Source organism: Trachypithecus francoisi, unplaced genomic scaffold (assembly GCF_009764315.1).
Source record: "Trachypithecus francoisi isolate TF-2019V2 unplaced genomic scaffold, Tfra_2.0 Lachesis_group10, whole genome shotgun sequence".
Lineage (NCBI taxonomy): Eukaryota > Metazoa > Chordata > Mammalia > Primates > Cercopithecidae > Trachypithecus > Trachypithecus francoisi.
This window is the reverse complement of record NW_022681455.1, coordinates 51,955,068-51,971,802: the sequence shown is the minus strand read 5'-3', so window position 1 is coordinate 51,971,802 and position 16,735 is coordinate 51,955,068. Positions and strand designations below refer to the sequence as shown.

General features: G+C 38.4%; 1 protein-coding gene across 1 annotated transcript in view; it reads left to right on the top strand.

Annotated features, from left to right (window-relative positions):
- PKHD1 (PKHD1 ciliary IPT domain containing fibrocystin/polyductin) overlaps positions 1-16,735 on the top strand; it is a 477,374-nt gene that overhangs the window by 179,647 nt on the left and 280,992 nt on the right. The window contains 6 exon segments of the mRNA XM_033217424.1: positions 1,036-1,246; positions 1,665-1,822; positions 4,145-4,336; positions 8,694-8,819; positions 11,119-11,175; positions 11,421-11,551. Of these exon segments, the coding sequence (XP_033073315.1) occupies positions 1,036-1,246; positions 1,665-1,822; positions 4,145-4,336; positions 8,694-8,819; positions 11,119-11,175; positions 11,421-11,551 (875 nt within the window).

The following is a 16,735-nucleotide window of genomic DNA, read 5'->3' as shown; positions in this document are numbered from 1 at the left end:
TAAAGGTAAATTATCATCTATTGCAAAAGAGGAAGGAAATACACTACAGAAAGAAGAAGCAGTAGGGAGTAAGCCATGTGTTTTCTGAAGTATTCAGATAATGCCTTGAAAAAAAATCTGTGCCTTGACCCTTGCTGGAAAAGACCAGAATAAACTGTGAGACAGATGATCTTCTTGAATTTTTGATAATTAGAGATTAGCGTGCTGGTATGGGGATGGTCAGGTGGGTAAATTGGAGTGTAATACAAACGAAATTATCTAGAACCACAAGTTCCCCTTCTTCAACTGCATTCAGCAGTCTTATATTAGATAGGTCTAGTTTTTATACTTTGAAGGGATCATTTAATACACCAAGACTTATGACAACTCTTAAGAGATAATTTTTGTTTTCCACTCTATTTTTGTTATTTGTGAAGTCTTCATATTGGAAATTAGTTGTGGAGGTCTACATCAGAAAGTCTAGTAACCACTTATTTTTACTTGGAATAAAAAAGAAGTGGTAAAATTTCATCCTCAAACATAGTGTGACACAGAAAAGGAAGAGCAAGGATTAATATACACTTAGGGTCTATTATGTGGTAAGATCCAAGCTAGATGTTTCATAGATACTATTTCATTGAATCTTTCTGAAACCCTATGATGGAAGACCCTGCTACTTCTGTTTTTAACTGAGGAAACTTAAGCCCACTCATCAAGTTTATTACCCGAAAGAATAGGGTTAGAATATGACAAGACCGTGGTTCAAATATAAGTGTAATCTGACCACAATTCTTGTGCTTTTTATGGATTGCTATTCTCTATTCTGGATTACTTTTACTGACTTCTTTTTATAGATAAAAAGAAAACTAATGTCAAACAAAATAAAACAAAACTAATATAAAAAAAATTGATGCTTATCTATCCTGAAGCTTGCTTTCCAGATCTTATTTTATGGGATTCTTTGGCTAAATAACATCACATTTATTAAAGATTAAATTAATCATGTTTTGATTAATGATTAAATTATCTGGACAACTTTTCCTCGGGCTGCTTTAGGTTCACTACCAGAAGTAATTGTCACCCGTCTTCGAGCAACTGCCCATGCCCGAGACACAGTGTTGGCTTTAGAAGATGCTGTGGACTGGCACCCTGGGGATGAAGTTATCATAATCAGTGGAACAGGTGTTGAAGGTGCCAAACCGATGGAAGAGATTGTCACTGTGGAAGCTGTGCAGGATACAGACCTCTATCTTAAGTCACCTTTGAGGTACTGAGTGTCAGCTTGGCTAAGTTGACATGGATGAAGATGAGATTTAAACTGTTGGAGTCTGAACATTTGTATTGGGGTCTTTCAATGATATATTTCTTCTGCATTAAATAGTGCTAGACATTTGGACAAGAAAATTAAAAAGCATGAAATGTTTTGAAGATTTAGACTTTGTAAGTTAGTTTGTCTTGTCTCTAGAAGTCTCTAGAACTTCTGTCTTACACAAGTGATTAGGACAATGATCAGCATAGTTTCTAATTTTCATGCACTTGTGTCTATAGTTCACTATTTGGTTTTGAGTTTCTAAAGAAACATGAATAGATCCCCAAAGGAAGAATTATGTTAATCTAGTGGCTTATTATTCTTAGTAAGGTTTGGAGTGATGTCCTCAGTTCTATCATCCTCTTTTTTTCCCCAGATATTCTCACAACTTTACAGAGAATTGGGTGGCTGGAAAGCACCGTATTTTAAAGGCCACTGTGGCTCTGCTCAGCAGGAGTATTACCATACAAGGAAATCTCACTAATGAGAGGGAGAAGCTACTTCTTTCATGCCAGGAGGCCAATGCTCCAGAAGGTAGAAGAATATTTTGTTGGAAAGTCCAGTGAGCAAAAAGAATATTCTTACTGTCTGATGATAGATGGCATTGCTATCGTTGACCTGTTTCAAAATAGAATAGGCCCTTAACCTTTGAATGCCAATAATTTTCTGTAGTTTTCAGAATGTTCTTGATTGTCATTTCATCCTCCTCCCTGCCCCACTGCCCAACAAACTTGTGAAAAAGATAGACAAAAGACAAAAGAAATGAAAGATTACTGCTCTGGGGAAAATATTTCTATTAAAGAACTCAATCTGAAGAGTTGAATTACATTTCATTTCTGGGTTCGATGTTAAAATTCCAGGCCACTTCTAATATTTTTAGGAAAGCCATATGCCAGAGTTCTGGACTCAGGCAGCACATTCTTACTGATTAGACTTGTAGGGCTCCCCCATCCCCTTTTCGGGTTTTGTTTTCTGAGTGAACTACCACATACTTTAGGTAAGTGGTGGAAAAAGTCAATTTATCTTCTAGTAGAATAGCAGGCACTGAATCACACTGATGTGCCTATTAAGCATCTATTTCAGGGATGGTTAGTTTAGTAGGTTATGTTTTGGTTTCCCAGGCTGTAGATTATGAGGCTTTCACATGTTGTGAAGACATCATTTGTCAACTTTGGTCCAGGATGGTGTGGGTGTCAAGGATGACTTCCAGGCATGAGCTCTGGATGGATGATGAGGCTATTTACTGGGATGGGAAGGGGAGCAGATTTTGGGGTGGGAGAATGGCAATTGTGAGTTTAATTTTGTATATGTCGTAACTGAGATGCCAGGCCAGCAACTGTGTAGAGGTGTCTGGTAATGTGTGGAGCCTGGAAGAAAGGTCGAGGCTGGAGTTAAAGATTTGAGTTATGTCTAAATATAGGTGCATGTGAGTATAATGTTGTCATGTGGTTGGGTGTGGGGAGTTGTTAGAAGTAGAGAGGGAGTTTGACCTCACCTCCCTCCCTACAAATCATCTACTCACAAATGTGTCATTCTAAAAAGAATGTTTGGATAACAGTGGATTCACTTCCATCAACTGCCCAGCTTTATCTATTCTGCAGAATTGGGATCTACATTCTTTTCAAACTTCCTTGGTATTGTGAGATCATATTTTGCCAAATATTGCATTTGATCATGCTGCCAGTGAGACCATGCTTCTAGGTTTAAACCACTATAAATCTGTTAGCCCCAAATGGAAAATATCCTTGATTTCATCACAAATCATAAGTATAACTACAATATTCTCAAAATAAGCCATTCCTTTTCTGTGTGGGGCTGGAGTGTGGAACAAGGTAGTTGAATTTAATAACACAAGGCTGTCCATTTGAAAATCTTATGGATCACTGGCACAAATAATCAAATTGTGATAAGGCATACAAATATAAATATCTCTTCATTCACCTCTTCTCTGGGTGTTAGCAAATGACTAGATTCTGAAATTTACTGTGGTATGATACAGTGTTTTGTATTATTGGTGCTTCTTTGGATCATTAACATGAAAAATCTTTATTATTCAATTGGAGAGATGATTTATTCTCCAGATTAGTTTGTACCACCAAATGCCATGTATCAGCAGAAAGTGCCCTGGATCCTGAGGTTACAACATTTCGGTAGCAATGGTAGTTGTCTGTGTTCGGTCCAGCTGGTTTGATGCCCTCCCTAGCATTCATAGCTGTGTGTGTTAGTTCAGGTGGTTGCTGTCCTCACTAGCATTTGTAGTTGTGTTTATTAAGTGCAGGTTGCTGCCGTCCTCACTGGTGGCACAGCTGGGGAAGTAGGTGTTGGTGCAGGAGCTGCTCAGTTGCTTCTCTGGAGTCCTTTGACATTTCTGTGTTAGCATTACTGCTAAGCCCCCAAACCATAAAACAGCACAGTAATGGGGAAACCTCATTGGACAGCTTAAGATTAAAAAGTGCTGTTATTATATTCAGTGCTAGCATGTCTTTCCTACAATTATCAACCACAAGAAGGTCATTTTATTGCATATTTCCTCCAGAGGATCTTTTGGATTGAAATAAGCATCTATTTAGGTTGGGTTTGTGGGTTATAGTCTGACTCTTTGTGACAGTAATTAAGGTGATTGATTTGGGAGTTTCTTGAAAAAGTAGAATGAAGGCAACATCATGTCCTGTTTATCGGATCTTTTAATTAATAACCTACAGAGGAGAATCAAAGAAAAGGGGAAATAAGATTATTAAATGAAATAAACAATAATGGTTTTTTCCTTGGTGCTGACAGTACCTTTCAAACTGGGAGATTTGTCTAGAAGCATGTTCTACATGCATTAGGTTCTCTGGACTTTATTTTGTGTTTCAGGTAATCTGCAGCACTGTTTGTATTCCATGAGCGAGAAGATACTGGGATCCAGGGATATGGGAGCCAGAATGATCGTTCAGTCCTTCCCAGAAGAGCCCAGCCAGGTCCAGCTGAAGGGAGTGCAGTTTCGAGTCTTGGGGCAAGCGTTCCATAAGCATCTGAGCTCACTCACTCTGGTGGGAGCTATGAGAGGTAAGGGGGTCCGGACCTAGGACCTTCTCATGTTGCTTTCTTCCATGTTTAAGGCACTACATGCATGGGGGGATGATAGATGATATGTGGGATTTGAGGGATTTAGAGATGGATAATAGTTATATTCTAGGTCTGTGGTTCCCAAACTTTAGCATGCCTAAACAAATCACTTGTAGAGCTTATTAAAATTCAGAGTTATAGACCTTACCCCAACAAATTCTGGTCTAGGGTAGGCTTAGGAATGTGTATTTTAAATATACAAACCTTTTGATTCTGGAACAGGCAGTCCAAGGAGTCCACTTTGAGAACTATCACTATAATATAGCACACGAGAGTGAACCACACAATCATGTGTTTTGAATTCTGTCTCTACCATTTACTAGCTTTGTGACTACAGGTGAATTGGTATTACATTATCACTGTGGGAGTCCAGACACTTCTATGTAAAGCTGTCCTAAATCAGAGGAATCTTTTGCCTGGGGAAATGAGGGGGAATGGGCTGAAACCCAGGTGCTTTTTGTGGGAATGAGGAGCAGATACATGTGCAGATCTTGGCCAGACATGAAGAGGTAAGAAGGGAGCAGGAAACACCAAATTCAGGTCAGAACAACTAGGTGAAAAACAAGATCAGAATCAGAAAAAGAGAATATGACTCAATGCACTGATAGAAGTTCTAAAATCAAAGTTGAATGTAGGAACATCCAGGGCAAAAACTCATTACCAAAAGGTGATATGCAGAGAATCACAAAATGGGGGTGCAGATGCCAAGTCACGAGGACAGCAACTCCATTTCTGAGTGATCCTCCCCATTCATCAGCACGTTCAATACCCACACATTCAAGCTTTGCCTTCCTTAAAGAGGTGGTGCTCCAGGGGTTCAGAGGTTGATGCCTGACAAAGGACATCAGGGCATACTTTGTTCAGGTGGCTCTTGAGAGACACTAGGATTCTAACAGGTAATGGCAAAGTAATCCTTGAGGTCATTGAGGGCAGGATTCTGACCAGCCAAAAGCAACATTTTCCTTCATTTCAAATTATCTGCATGCTAAATAAGTCTATTTATTCTAATTTTTCCAATCTCTCTTTTTTTTTTTTATTTTTTAAGATGTTTAATTTTTGTGGGTACATGATAGGTGTATATATTTTTGCAACCTACTCATCTGACAAAGGGCTAATATCCAGAATCCACAAAGAACTCAAACAAATATACAAGAAAAAAACAAACAACCCCATCAAAAAGTGGGGAAAGGATATGAACAGACATTTCTCAAAAGAAGACATTCATACAGCCAACAGACACATGAAAAAATGCTCATCATCACTCGCCATCAGAGAAATGCAAATCAAAACCACAATGAGATACCATCTCACACCAGTTAGAATGGCAATCATTAAGAATTCAGGAAACAACAGGTGTTGGAGAGGATGTGGAGAAATAGGAACATTTTTACACTGTTGGTGGGATTGTAAACTAGTTCAACCATTATGGAAAACAGTATGGCAACTCTTCAAGGATCTAGAACTAAATGTACCATATGACCCAGCCATCCCACTACTGGGTATATACCCAAAGGATTATAAATTATTCTACTACAAAGACACATGCACACGTATGTTTATTGAGGCACTATTCACAAATAGCAAAGACTTGGAATCAACCCAAATGTCCATCTGTGACAGACTGGATAAAGAAAATGTGGCACATATACACCATGGAATACTATGCAGCCATAAAAAAGGATGAGTTTGCATCCTTTGTAGGGACATGGATGCAGCTGGAAACCATCGTTCTTAGTAAACTATCACAAGAACAGAAAACCAAACACCGCATGTTCTCAGTCATAGGTGGGAACTGAACAATGAGATCACTTGGACTCGGGAAGGGGAACACCACACACTGGGGCCTATCATGGGGAGGGGGGAGGAGGGAGGGATTGCATTGGGGAGTTATACATGATATAAATGATGAATTGATGGGTGCTGACGAGTTGATGGGTGCAGCATACCAACATGGCATAAGTATACATATGTAACAAACCTGCACGTTATGCACATGTACCCTAGAACTTAAAGTATAATAAAAAAATAAAAAAATAAAAACACCAAAAAAATAAAATATTTAAAAAAAAATTATTATTTTTCACAATACAATCTCTTTTTATTTATTTGAGTCATTTAGGGGGATGGCTCCCGGAATGTGCTTTGGATCTATTAGTATCTTTATTTCCTTCTCTCTGGTTCTTTGATCAGCTGTATATAGTACTGCAGAATATTTGACATGTGGCCAGTTCAGTAAAAAAGAGGGTAGCAGTCACAAATAAGTTATCAATTGAACATAATCAAAGCCCTTCCTTGATCAAATTTTACCTAACCTATCTCTCCCACCTCTGTTTCAATCAGAGTAGCTGCACATTCATCTATTTTTATAGATATTTTATATTTTAGGTTTTAGTTGAAAAAGAGTTCAGTGCTTAAAAATAAAAGTTTGAAAATTACTGCATTAATACATTATTACCTGTAAATCCCTGTTAAAATGCAGAGGCTAGAAACTTTTGGAATACTCCTCAAGGAATTTTTTATTGTTTAACACCCTGAAGCCCCTCATGTCCTATGCGGCTAACTACTCCCAGCTACTAGAGTTAGAAGGCATTGGGATCTTTGAACAGTATTTTTAAAAATTTTTAATTTAATTTTAAGTTCCAGGATACATGTGCAGGATGTGCAGGTTTTTTACATAGATAAATGTTGCACAGTACTTTTTAAAGATTCACCAATCCCAGTATTCTGCCCTTAGAGCTACACAAACACCTCAGTACTTATTGGTTGTTCACATGGTCAGGCATATTCTGTTTGGGTGACATGGTGAAGATTCTGTGCACCACGGGCAGTGTTTTCTACAGAATTAGATATGGATGGGTTAATTTATTGGGGTGTATCCTTGATGAGTAATGTGAGGGCACTTAGTAGTAGGAGAGCTGAGATTGAGGGGAGTATGGAGATCCAGTGTCAATAGTGATGTTAAAGTGGAGAATTTTTTGCATAGTCCCAACTTTAAAAGTCACATTGGCCGGGCGCGGTGGCTCAAGCCTGTAATCCCAGCACTTTGGGAGGCCGAGACGGGCGGATCACGAGGTCAGGAGATCGAGACCACCTGGCTAACACGGTGAAACCCCGTCTCTACTAAAAATACAAAAACTAGCCGGGCGACGTGGCGGGCGCCTGTAGTCCCAGCTACTCGGGAGGCTGAGGCAGGAGAATGGCGTAAACCCGGGAGGCGGAGCTTGCAGTGCGCTGAGATCCGGCCACTGTACTCCAGCCCGGGCGACAGAGCGAGACTCCGCCTCAAAAAAAAAAAAAAAAAAAAAAAATAAATAAATAAATAAATAAATAAATAAATAAAAATAAAAATAAAAGTCAAATTATTCCATAAACTAAAGTAACTTTTCTAATATCCCAGCACTTGGCATCTGTATCTTTCTTACTACCTAGTAATAATACAAAGCTCCCTTTTTAGGATTTATAGTTTAATTATTCAAATAATGGATTTTTATTATTTTAATGTCAGTTTCCTCCATCAGAATGCAAATACACGAATGCAGAGGTTACTTAGATTCGTTCATTTTTATGTTTCCAGCACAATGCCGTGCCCAATTCCTGAAACATATAGTTGATAATCAGTAATTGTGTATTCATTGACTCATCTAGGCCTCATAACCAGATTTGAGGATTATAGAATATGCCTATGAAACCAGTGTAATGATTTTCCTAATTGTCATTTTTTTTTTAGCATAGTAGAGGATAGCTTCCTCTGTAGTTTTATAAACCTATCCAGTTCAAATGTGAGAGTCATGATCCTCAGGCCAACCTTTGGCCTGGCTTACAGTTGGGAATAAGGGTCTCTGGCTATCTTGGGCCAAGAATATTATTGCCTGATAAATTATAAATATTAATTCATAGCTCCAGGTTTCAAAGATCAAGGCTAGCCCATAAGCAGTGCTCTTCACATTATCCTTAACTTCTCATCTGCTGTATTGTGATGAGAGCTGATACCAAAGATGATGGCCAGTTGGAAATCTTGACAGCCATGAGTTCTTTTATTGTTTAGACATACTTTGTCTTTCTCAGATTGTTTTTTTTTTTCTAACACTTGATCGTTAAATTTCATCCTTTTCATTATTGAGGCCCATTGGTTTGAGTTACCCATTCTCTTGTTTTGATTGTTGCTTCTAACTTCTTATCTCCTGAGTTTCATTATTGTGTGGGAGAATGTCTTTAGCTATAGTGTAGCTTCCTTTAAATATGGTCAACAGAATCTCAGCAGCCATTTCTAATTTTTACTTTACTCTTTCCTATTCAGAGTCTTTCATACAGGGCTGCACAGTGAGGAGCTCCTTCAGTAGAGGCCTCAGCATGTGCGGGACCTTGGGCCTGAAGGTGAACAGTAATGTATTCTACAATATTTTAGGTCATGCACTGCTAGTTGGTAAGTAAAACAAGCTTGTCTAATTTCTGCATTCTTGAGTAGGACACAGTTTTTCACAATGAATTCTCCCCAAATTTGTAATTCCCAATTTATAAAAATATTGGCCTTATGATCACTAGAAATGGGCTATAGTAAAAAATTCTAAATTTAAATGTAGTCACCACTGATTGGCTTACTAAACTTTACCTATAGGATACTGATTTTTTAAAGATTAGGTCAGGTTAATAAGTATATAATGGGAAGTTTTAAAGTTTTCTACCAGTAATTTTCACAATAATTCTAAGTCACATACATATGTCTTTGTGTAGTCTTACAGACTGTCAAACTTGGTGTTGGCCAAGGATTTAAAAATCTGGAATTCTCTTCTTAATAGAATTCAAGCTCCTGTGGCTTGCTGAAGAAGCCCATGTTTCAGAATTTTCAACTGATCACCTGTATCTCCTTCTGTTTCCTAAAATTCATTCCCCTTGCAAAACTCAGAATTATCCTTAAAAATCTCAAATTGTATCATATCACTTATCTCCTTTGAGTTTCTTATTGCTTTTAAAATAGAATCCCAAACTTTTCACCAGACTTAAAAGATCCCTTCAGTGATTTTTGTCTCTGTTAACTTCTGTAAACTTGTCTTGTTCTTTTTCTCTTCCTAGTACTGCAGTGACACTAAAATATTTTATTTTCGTTCCTTCAAAAGACCATACTTTTTCCTTCCTCAGGGTCTTTGCACAAGCTCTCTGGTTCTGTTCATGCCACTTACTCTCCTCCTGCAAGATCCTCTCTCCCAGACAAGTCCTTCTGTTTAAGCTCTTTAAGCACCAATCAGTACTTCTTAATTTAAAATTATATACCACAATTCTGGTCATCTGATTAATGTCTTTTTGCCACCAGATTTCTTGAGGACATTGTCTCCTGAATATTTAGCATATTAACTAGTGCATTGTAGATCTATTAGTTGAAAGAAATGAATGAATTAAGGAACAAAGGGTCTCTAGTTTTATCAGAATAAAAAAGTAAATCAGAATTTTTCACTGAAAGTGAGAATATATTTAACAGTATTTGTTAAATACTGTTTGATATTTAATTCTATAGTATCATCAGTGGGAAAATATATGTTTCATTTAAGAACAATCTGTTGAGATAAAAGCTATAAAAGTTCTATTCTGAGATGGAGACTGTCTAGTGAGAAAATATGAATCAGATACATTTGCTTTAAAACACACTAGCTCTAGGGAGGCGGAACTTGCAGTGAGCTGAGATCCGGCCACTGCACTCCAGCCTGGGCGACAGAGCGAGACTCTGTCTCAATAAAAAAAAAAAAAAAAAAAAAAAAAAAAAAACACTAGCTCTAAAAGAGAAAAAACTAAGGGTCACTGAGGTGATCAGGTGCAGAAAAATCTTTTGATTAGAAAAGGACAGCCACCGGGAAGTCAACTAACAGGTGTAGGATTGACTTTGTTTGTTCCTACATTTGTCCGTGCAAGGGAAAAGGTGAGACATCAAGGAGAAATTGAGAAAGGTATCCTAACAGTATTACCTTAGCAGAAAACAATTATGTGGAATAGATGTTAACTACGTAAGGAAGAAAACCTGTAGGAGGAATTTAACCTTTAGTGCTTGAATGTTGTGAATTATAAGCTTTTGACATCTATTGTATTACAAGTTAGGGAATTAACATTTTTCTTTATTGATGTGTGGTAGGTAAAGCCCTCAATCTCACACATAACAAGTATGCAAACCCAGACCCATGAAATGACATGAGGAAGCCCAGATACGTTGTAATGAAGGGTTCTTTGGGGCTGATCTTTATTGATAGCACTTAAGTGACTAATTTCTCTATGTAGCATGGCCCATGCCTGCTCTTCTATTCTCTTCTATTCCAACCTCAATTGTTTGGGTGTGAAGGTCCTAGATATTGTCCATCCTGTTCCTCCAGGACATTTCAGATCTTCCAAGGGAAGGTGAGGGCATGCAGATAGCAGGTTGCCAGTTTGAACAGCTAGGAATGGGGTTGGTGTTGACACAGGATATGTGGCACTTAACAGTGGAGGTAGTTACTTAGACTCCTCCTCAAAAGTAAAACAGATCTATTTTTCTGTTCTTTTTATTTAAAATGAACTTCTGAATCCTGATACTCTAGAACTGAAGAGTTCATACGATCTGTATCTCTTTCCCTGATTTACGGATAAAAACACAAAAACAAAATTAAAACAACCCACACCCAAAGAAGAAGTAGTGTTGCAGCATCTCTTGTTTTCCTAAGTGGCATAAAATATACTCAAGTAACAGGGTCTTTTGTTCTCAGGGACATGCATGGAAATGAGATATATCTCTTGGGAGGCAATTCATGGAAGGAAATATGGTAAATATGTAAATTGATTTTAAATCTATTACATTGTATTTAAAATTGTCATATATTTTATAGACAAGCCTGATGGCAAAATGTTAGGTCTCTTAAGTTTATTGTGCATACTAAGTATTATCTATCTATCTATCTATATATGAAATACATATGTGAACTCTGATGCGTATTAGTAGAATCAAGAGTGTTGAGTTGTGTACATTTCAATTATGTTTGTGGATTCTCTGGGTTTGTTTAAACATTAGACTGGTCAGGACATGGAAATATAATAAGAAACAATGTGATCATCCGAGTTTCTGGTGCCGAGGGACTCTCCAATCCTGAAATGTTGACACCATCTGGCATCTATATCCGCAGCCCCACCAATGTTATAGAGGTAAGATCTTCAGCTCCACCAGGAAGACCAGAACTGAGAGGGCATAAAGTTCTTTCTCAATCAGGGGTGTCCAACCTTTTGGCTTCCCTGGGCCACATTGGAAGAAGAATTACCTTGGGCCACACATAAAATGCACTAAGGCTAATGATAGCTGATGAGCTGAAAAAAAAATTAAAAAAAAAAATCTCGTTATGTGTTAAGAAAGTTGATGAATTTGTGTTGGGCCACATTCAAAGCTATCTTGGGCTGCATGCTACCTGTGGGCTGTGGGTTGGATAAGCTTGCTCTAAAAGTTCTTTAAGGTGGCAGCATTAGTGGTGGTGTGGTATGAAATGTTTACTTGCTGCATATTAGTATCAAGAAAATAATGTATAATTTTACATTAAACAAGTTCTTTAGGATAAAGATAAGCATTCCTCTCAGGATTCCTGGAAACACTTTTTTGAAGTAATAGGTAATGGAGCAAAACAAAGTAGATATTGATCGTTTCCTGGTCACATAGCTAATGCAAACTAAAATATCTCCCTGAACTATCAACTCTGGGTGCTGATTTATGTCTCTCTTGATTCCAATGCCAATTTCTTATTAAACCTTCACTATCTTACTATGTTAATGTGGCCATATTTTGTCCTTTAACAGTGTTCAAAACTGAGTCATGTGGTGTATAAGGTCATGTCAGATTCCAGGAGGATGAAGTCCACTTCAATGACCTTGAGTTTTTAAGTCCCATTATTTAGTACAACTTAACATTGGTTTCTCTTGGTAAATTTCTGTTTAAACATTTAAGAAATTAATTTTTTGGGGGAAAATGTAGCTGTAGACCTGAGTGAACAAGTGCATCAGAGTAGTGGCAGGCCATTTCGTTTCTCCTTTTCTAATTATTTTATCCCATGGATCATCTATCAAAGGAGTTAAAGACCTCACTCTTCCAGGAAACTCCTCTGAGCATCCACAATGTCATTATGCTGAGTTTCTGAGGAACTCCGAGCATGAGCTTCCTTCTCACTAATCTTCTGTTTTTAATTACCTTCAGCTGAATAACCTCTAGTAAAAGTAGTGGTTATCTCGTCAACCTTCCTTAGATTCTTAATTACGTTTGTTCCAAGCACAGCACTTACACACCATTTTGGGTGCCTAATGGGAGTGGCTAATATGCCAGTAAGCAAAGGAAGCAGAACTACAGGGACTGTAGGAACCCAGACCCCAGACCTAGGACAGCTGGAGCTGCATTTAACTTGTTTGGCCACTACAGGCCAAAAATCCTAATGCTAATTAGGATTTTTCTTTGTTGTTATTTTAAACTTTTACTTTTAAAATAATTTCAGACTTACAAGAATAAATAAAAGAATTCCTATGTGCCCTTTCTATGTCTGCAAGCTTTTGGGCTTAAGAAACCATGTTTTTGTGTACTTTTCTGGGTAGCATAATGTTGGCTACATCAAATGCCTAGAGGAAAGTAAACCCTCAGGGTTGCCCAGCTCACCTGCTGTGTGAAGCTGGAATGTCCTTGTCTCACTGGGTAGTATGTGGTCTTCTGGACAGGAGTGCTGGCCACTGGCTGACAAGAAGGGTTGAGCTGGCTGCAGGTGCAGAGAACCAGAGGGTAATCTGAAAAGCTGTGGGTTGCATGAGTCTTGCAAAATGACCTGTAGAATAATACCCAGTCAGCAATAGAAAAATTGACTCTACAAGCAGCTGCTTGCTCTCCCTCCAATGCTTTCCATTTCCCTTCATTTACTTTCTTACTCTTGTATCCACTTTTCAAAATTAGAAAAAAAATACAATGTATGTGTTTTGAGAATGGAGTTTTAGTAGGTTAAACTGGTAATGTAGATTCTTTAGGTATATTCCTGACATATTCATCATTGGTGACCTTAAAGTTCTAATTCTATTTTCATTAGCTTTCAGACGCTAGCACAATGTCTAAAACATGGTAGTTGCTCAAAAAATGTGTTTAATATAATGAATGAAGGTATAAATCTATAACCAAATTATATGGGGGAAGAAAAAGCAAAGCAAAGAAGAAGTTCCAAAGTTCTAAAATCATTTTGATGACTGAAAAATAAGTTTAGTCAGTGGAAGCATTTAGATTCTGTTGGGCTATCAGCATTAAATCTTGCAAAGTCTAGTCCAGTTTTTCAGTTGTGCCATTAGCTTTCTGTTATTCAGTCTTTTTTCGTATTCTATTGTCTGTGATGTGCCATTACTTAAAGACATAGGTGATAACTGGGCATATGTGAAAAAAATGTATGCTCCCTAGGTGGGTCTCAAACTCTTGGTCTCAAGTGATCTCCCCACTTTGGCTTTCCAAAGTATTGGGATTACAGATGTGAGCCACCATGCTTGGCTGAGTTAGTGTTTCTTGTGTCCTGTATGGATGATATACAGAGTACTTTGAAGAACATATTTTAGAAGTTTACCTTCATTCCAAAGGGATAATAAGGAGGCTTCCACAATAACAAGGTGTGTGTGTATGTGTGCATGTATTTGTGTGTACATGTATAATATGTGGAACAGAAAGAGATGTGATAGAAAATTCTGATTAATTCAGATTTGTCTTTATTTTAAACTTTTAATTTTAAAATAATTTCAGACTTATGAGAAGCTGCATTAAATAAGGTAATTCCTGTGTGCTCTTCATCTAGCTCCCTCCAATGATAACATAACCATAACCATAGTCATGGAGCTGTACCAAGGCCAGGACATTGACTTTGGTATGATAGTATTAATTAAATAAATGCATTTATTTAGACTTGAAGAAGATGGCCTAATGTTTGGGCAACCAACTCTGAAAGCCTAAACTCTCTCTCCTCACATACCTGAGTCTGACCTTGAAATCTCTGACCTGGCAGGTAGGTAGGCAGGTGATATGATTCTTAAGTCTGTGCAATGGTTTGTGGTTTTATATTATTCCCAAATTGCCCTGATGCAGAGCCAGGACCAAACTCTCAGCCACAACATAAGGAATTCACCTGGGCTTGCAGTCAGTCACCTTTGCAGTTCACTTACCTTCAACCGGCATGATGCAAATAAATTTCAAGCGTGATATTCCTTTTTAGTTTTGATAGCCACAGGTGGTCTGCTTGTCTCCCTGCCCAGCCTGCAGCTGAGGTGAGTCTAGGGCAGTTTCATTGAGAAGCAAAACCTGAGCTTTGTACCTTCTTGCCAGTGAGGACCAATGAGTGGTATGCGCTTGAGTCTCCCGGGGCCTGTGGCATTCCCTGGTACATTTCTTAAATAGGCCTTTGCCAAGCTTTCCAAAAGCAAGTTGTTGGTGGTTCTTTCGTGCATCACCTGTAGCTTCTTAGAACACTTCACGCCCAGGCTGTCTTCCCTCAGCAACTCTAGCACCGGAGTCTCGGACTCCTTTGACAGGAGCTCCTTGTTATCTGTCAAGAGGCTGCATGTTTCCAGAAGACGTAACCTATGTGAACCTGTTCTCATTCTCTCTGGCTGGGAAGTCTTTGCTCTCAAACAGCAAGGGACTGCCCACTTCCAGAGCTCAGAGTCTCCCGTGTTTATGTAGGTGTTGGAAATTTCCTATGACCAGACCCCTGTTTAGGATAGTCCGTGGAAAAACTCTGAAGAAGAGCCCTTTGGAGACATGCATTTAATTTGAGGAGAATTTGTTCTGGTTTGTGAATCAATTTTGTAAGGAATTCTGTGTTTAAAGGCCCAGCCTCAGTTCTCAAGCTTTTCCCACTCAATAGGTAATGCATATTTAAGAGCTGCCTGAAGGGTTAACTCACTTTTTTTCTAGTGACTATAGATGTACACTTCAAGGAGCTGGCTTACTTGGGCAGTTAATTTCTCTCTGGAATTTCTCTTACTTGAATGTCCATAGTACATTGACTTCCGCAAAGAATTGATTTCCACACAAAATTCCCTGCTTGCCTTAAAACCTTCCCCGCAAGCTGCCAGTTGCCTGCATAAATATGTGGTTTTTCCTCATGAATCATTTGTAGCATACACAATTGGAGTTGAGAGTAAGAAGGGCCAGGAAGGAATGTGATCTGACTGTTCAAGTGCTTCTTTTCTAAGAAAAGTGAGTCTTATCAGCTAACAGAGGACCAAAGTTGCAGTCTCCTGCCCACCTATAAATGCACTTGGAAAGTGTTTATATGTGATCACTCAGATGTGCCATAAATGCTAATGGCAGTAGGGCAGATGATTCAACAAACCCATTTATTCAGGGAAACGTGCTTTCTGAGCATTTGGCTGGCAAAGGTGATGGATAAGGATGCAGTCCTTGGAATATATTTTTGAAATGTAAGAATCTTTTCTTTCCTCATAAAATCTTGATAATGAAACAGCATTTCCCTGGTAATGAAATAGAGCTGTGTGGACAAGTGAAATGATCACTTTTAGCCTCCAGTTCACATTTCTCATTGTATGCTTGCAGACAAGGTGGGTGCTTAAGAAGCCCCCTTCTGTGGCCCTCGGTTATTATGTACTTCTGACCTTTCCCCAGTTTCGTGGGTACAGAGAGACACACCTAGAGAAGGTGGAGTTTCACTTCCCTGGGGAAAGTTTGTGTTGTGTAATCATGACTGAGAACAACAGCTGTGGTATTTCTTTGTGTATCTGCAAGGGCTGAAGAGATACAATGGGCACTCGTATTTGCCAATTAAGGGACAGTGATTCTTCTTGAGGCCAAGAAGCAGGAGTGCATACTCTGTTTTCTAGCACAAGAGAAAAATTGAGATAGCTGATTTAATGCTAATAAATGTTTTTTTTTAATGGGAATGCCTGATGCCTCATCTAATAGTTTTAAATGATATGAATAGTTTCCTAGTAAAGACTATTAAAGCATTCTTATTGTAATTAACCATGTTTTCATATTTAGGCTTGTCTTTTCATCAAAATTTAGAGATGGGATACTGGAAAATGGGTGTGGGTTATTTTGCTAATATGTGACTCCAGTGTAGACTATAGACCAAGGTTTCTCAACTACGTCAACATTGACATTTTGGACTGGGTAATTCCTTGTTATTGAGGCTATCCTCTGTATAAGAGCATCCCTGGTATGTATGCACTGAATACCAGTAGCCCTCTTCTCTCTTCTTCATCCTCCCAAGTTGTTACAATAAAAAATGTATCCAGAGGTTGTTAAATGTTCCCTAGGTAATAAAGTCATCCCTGATTGACAACCAGCACTCTATTCTAGGCCACCCTAAGACCACT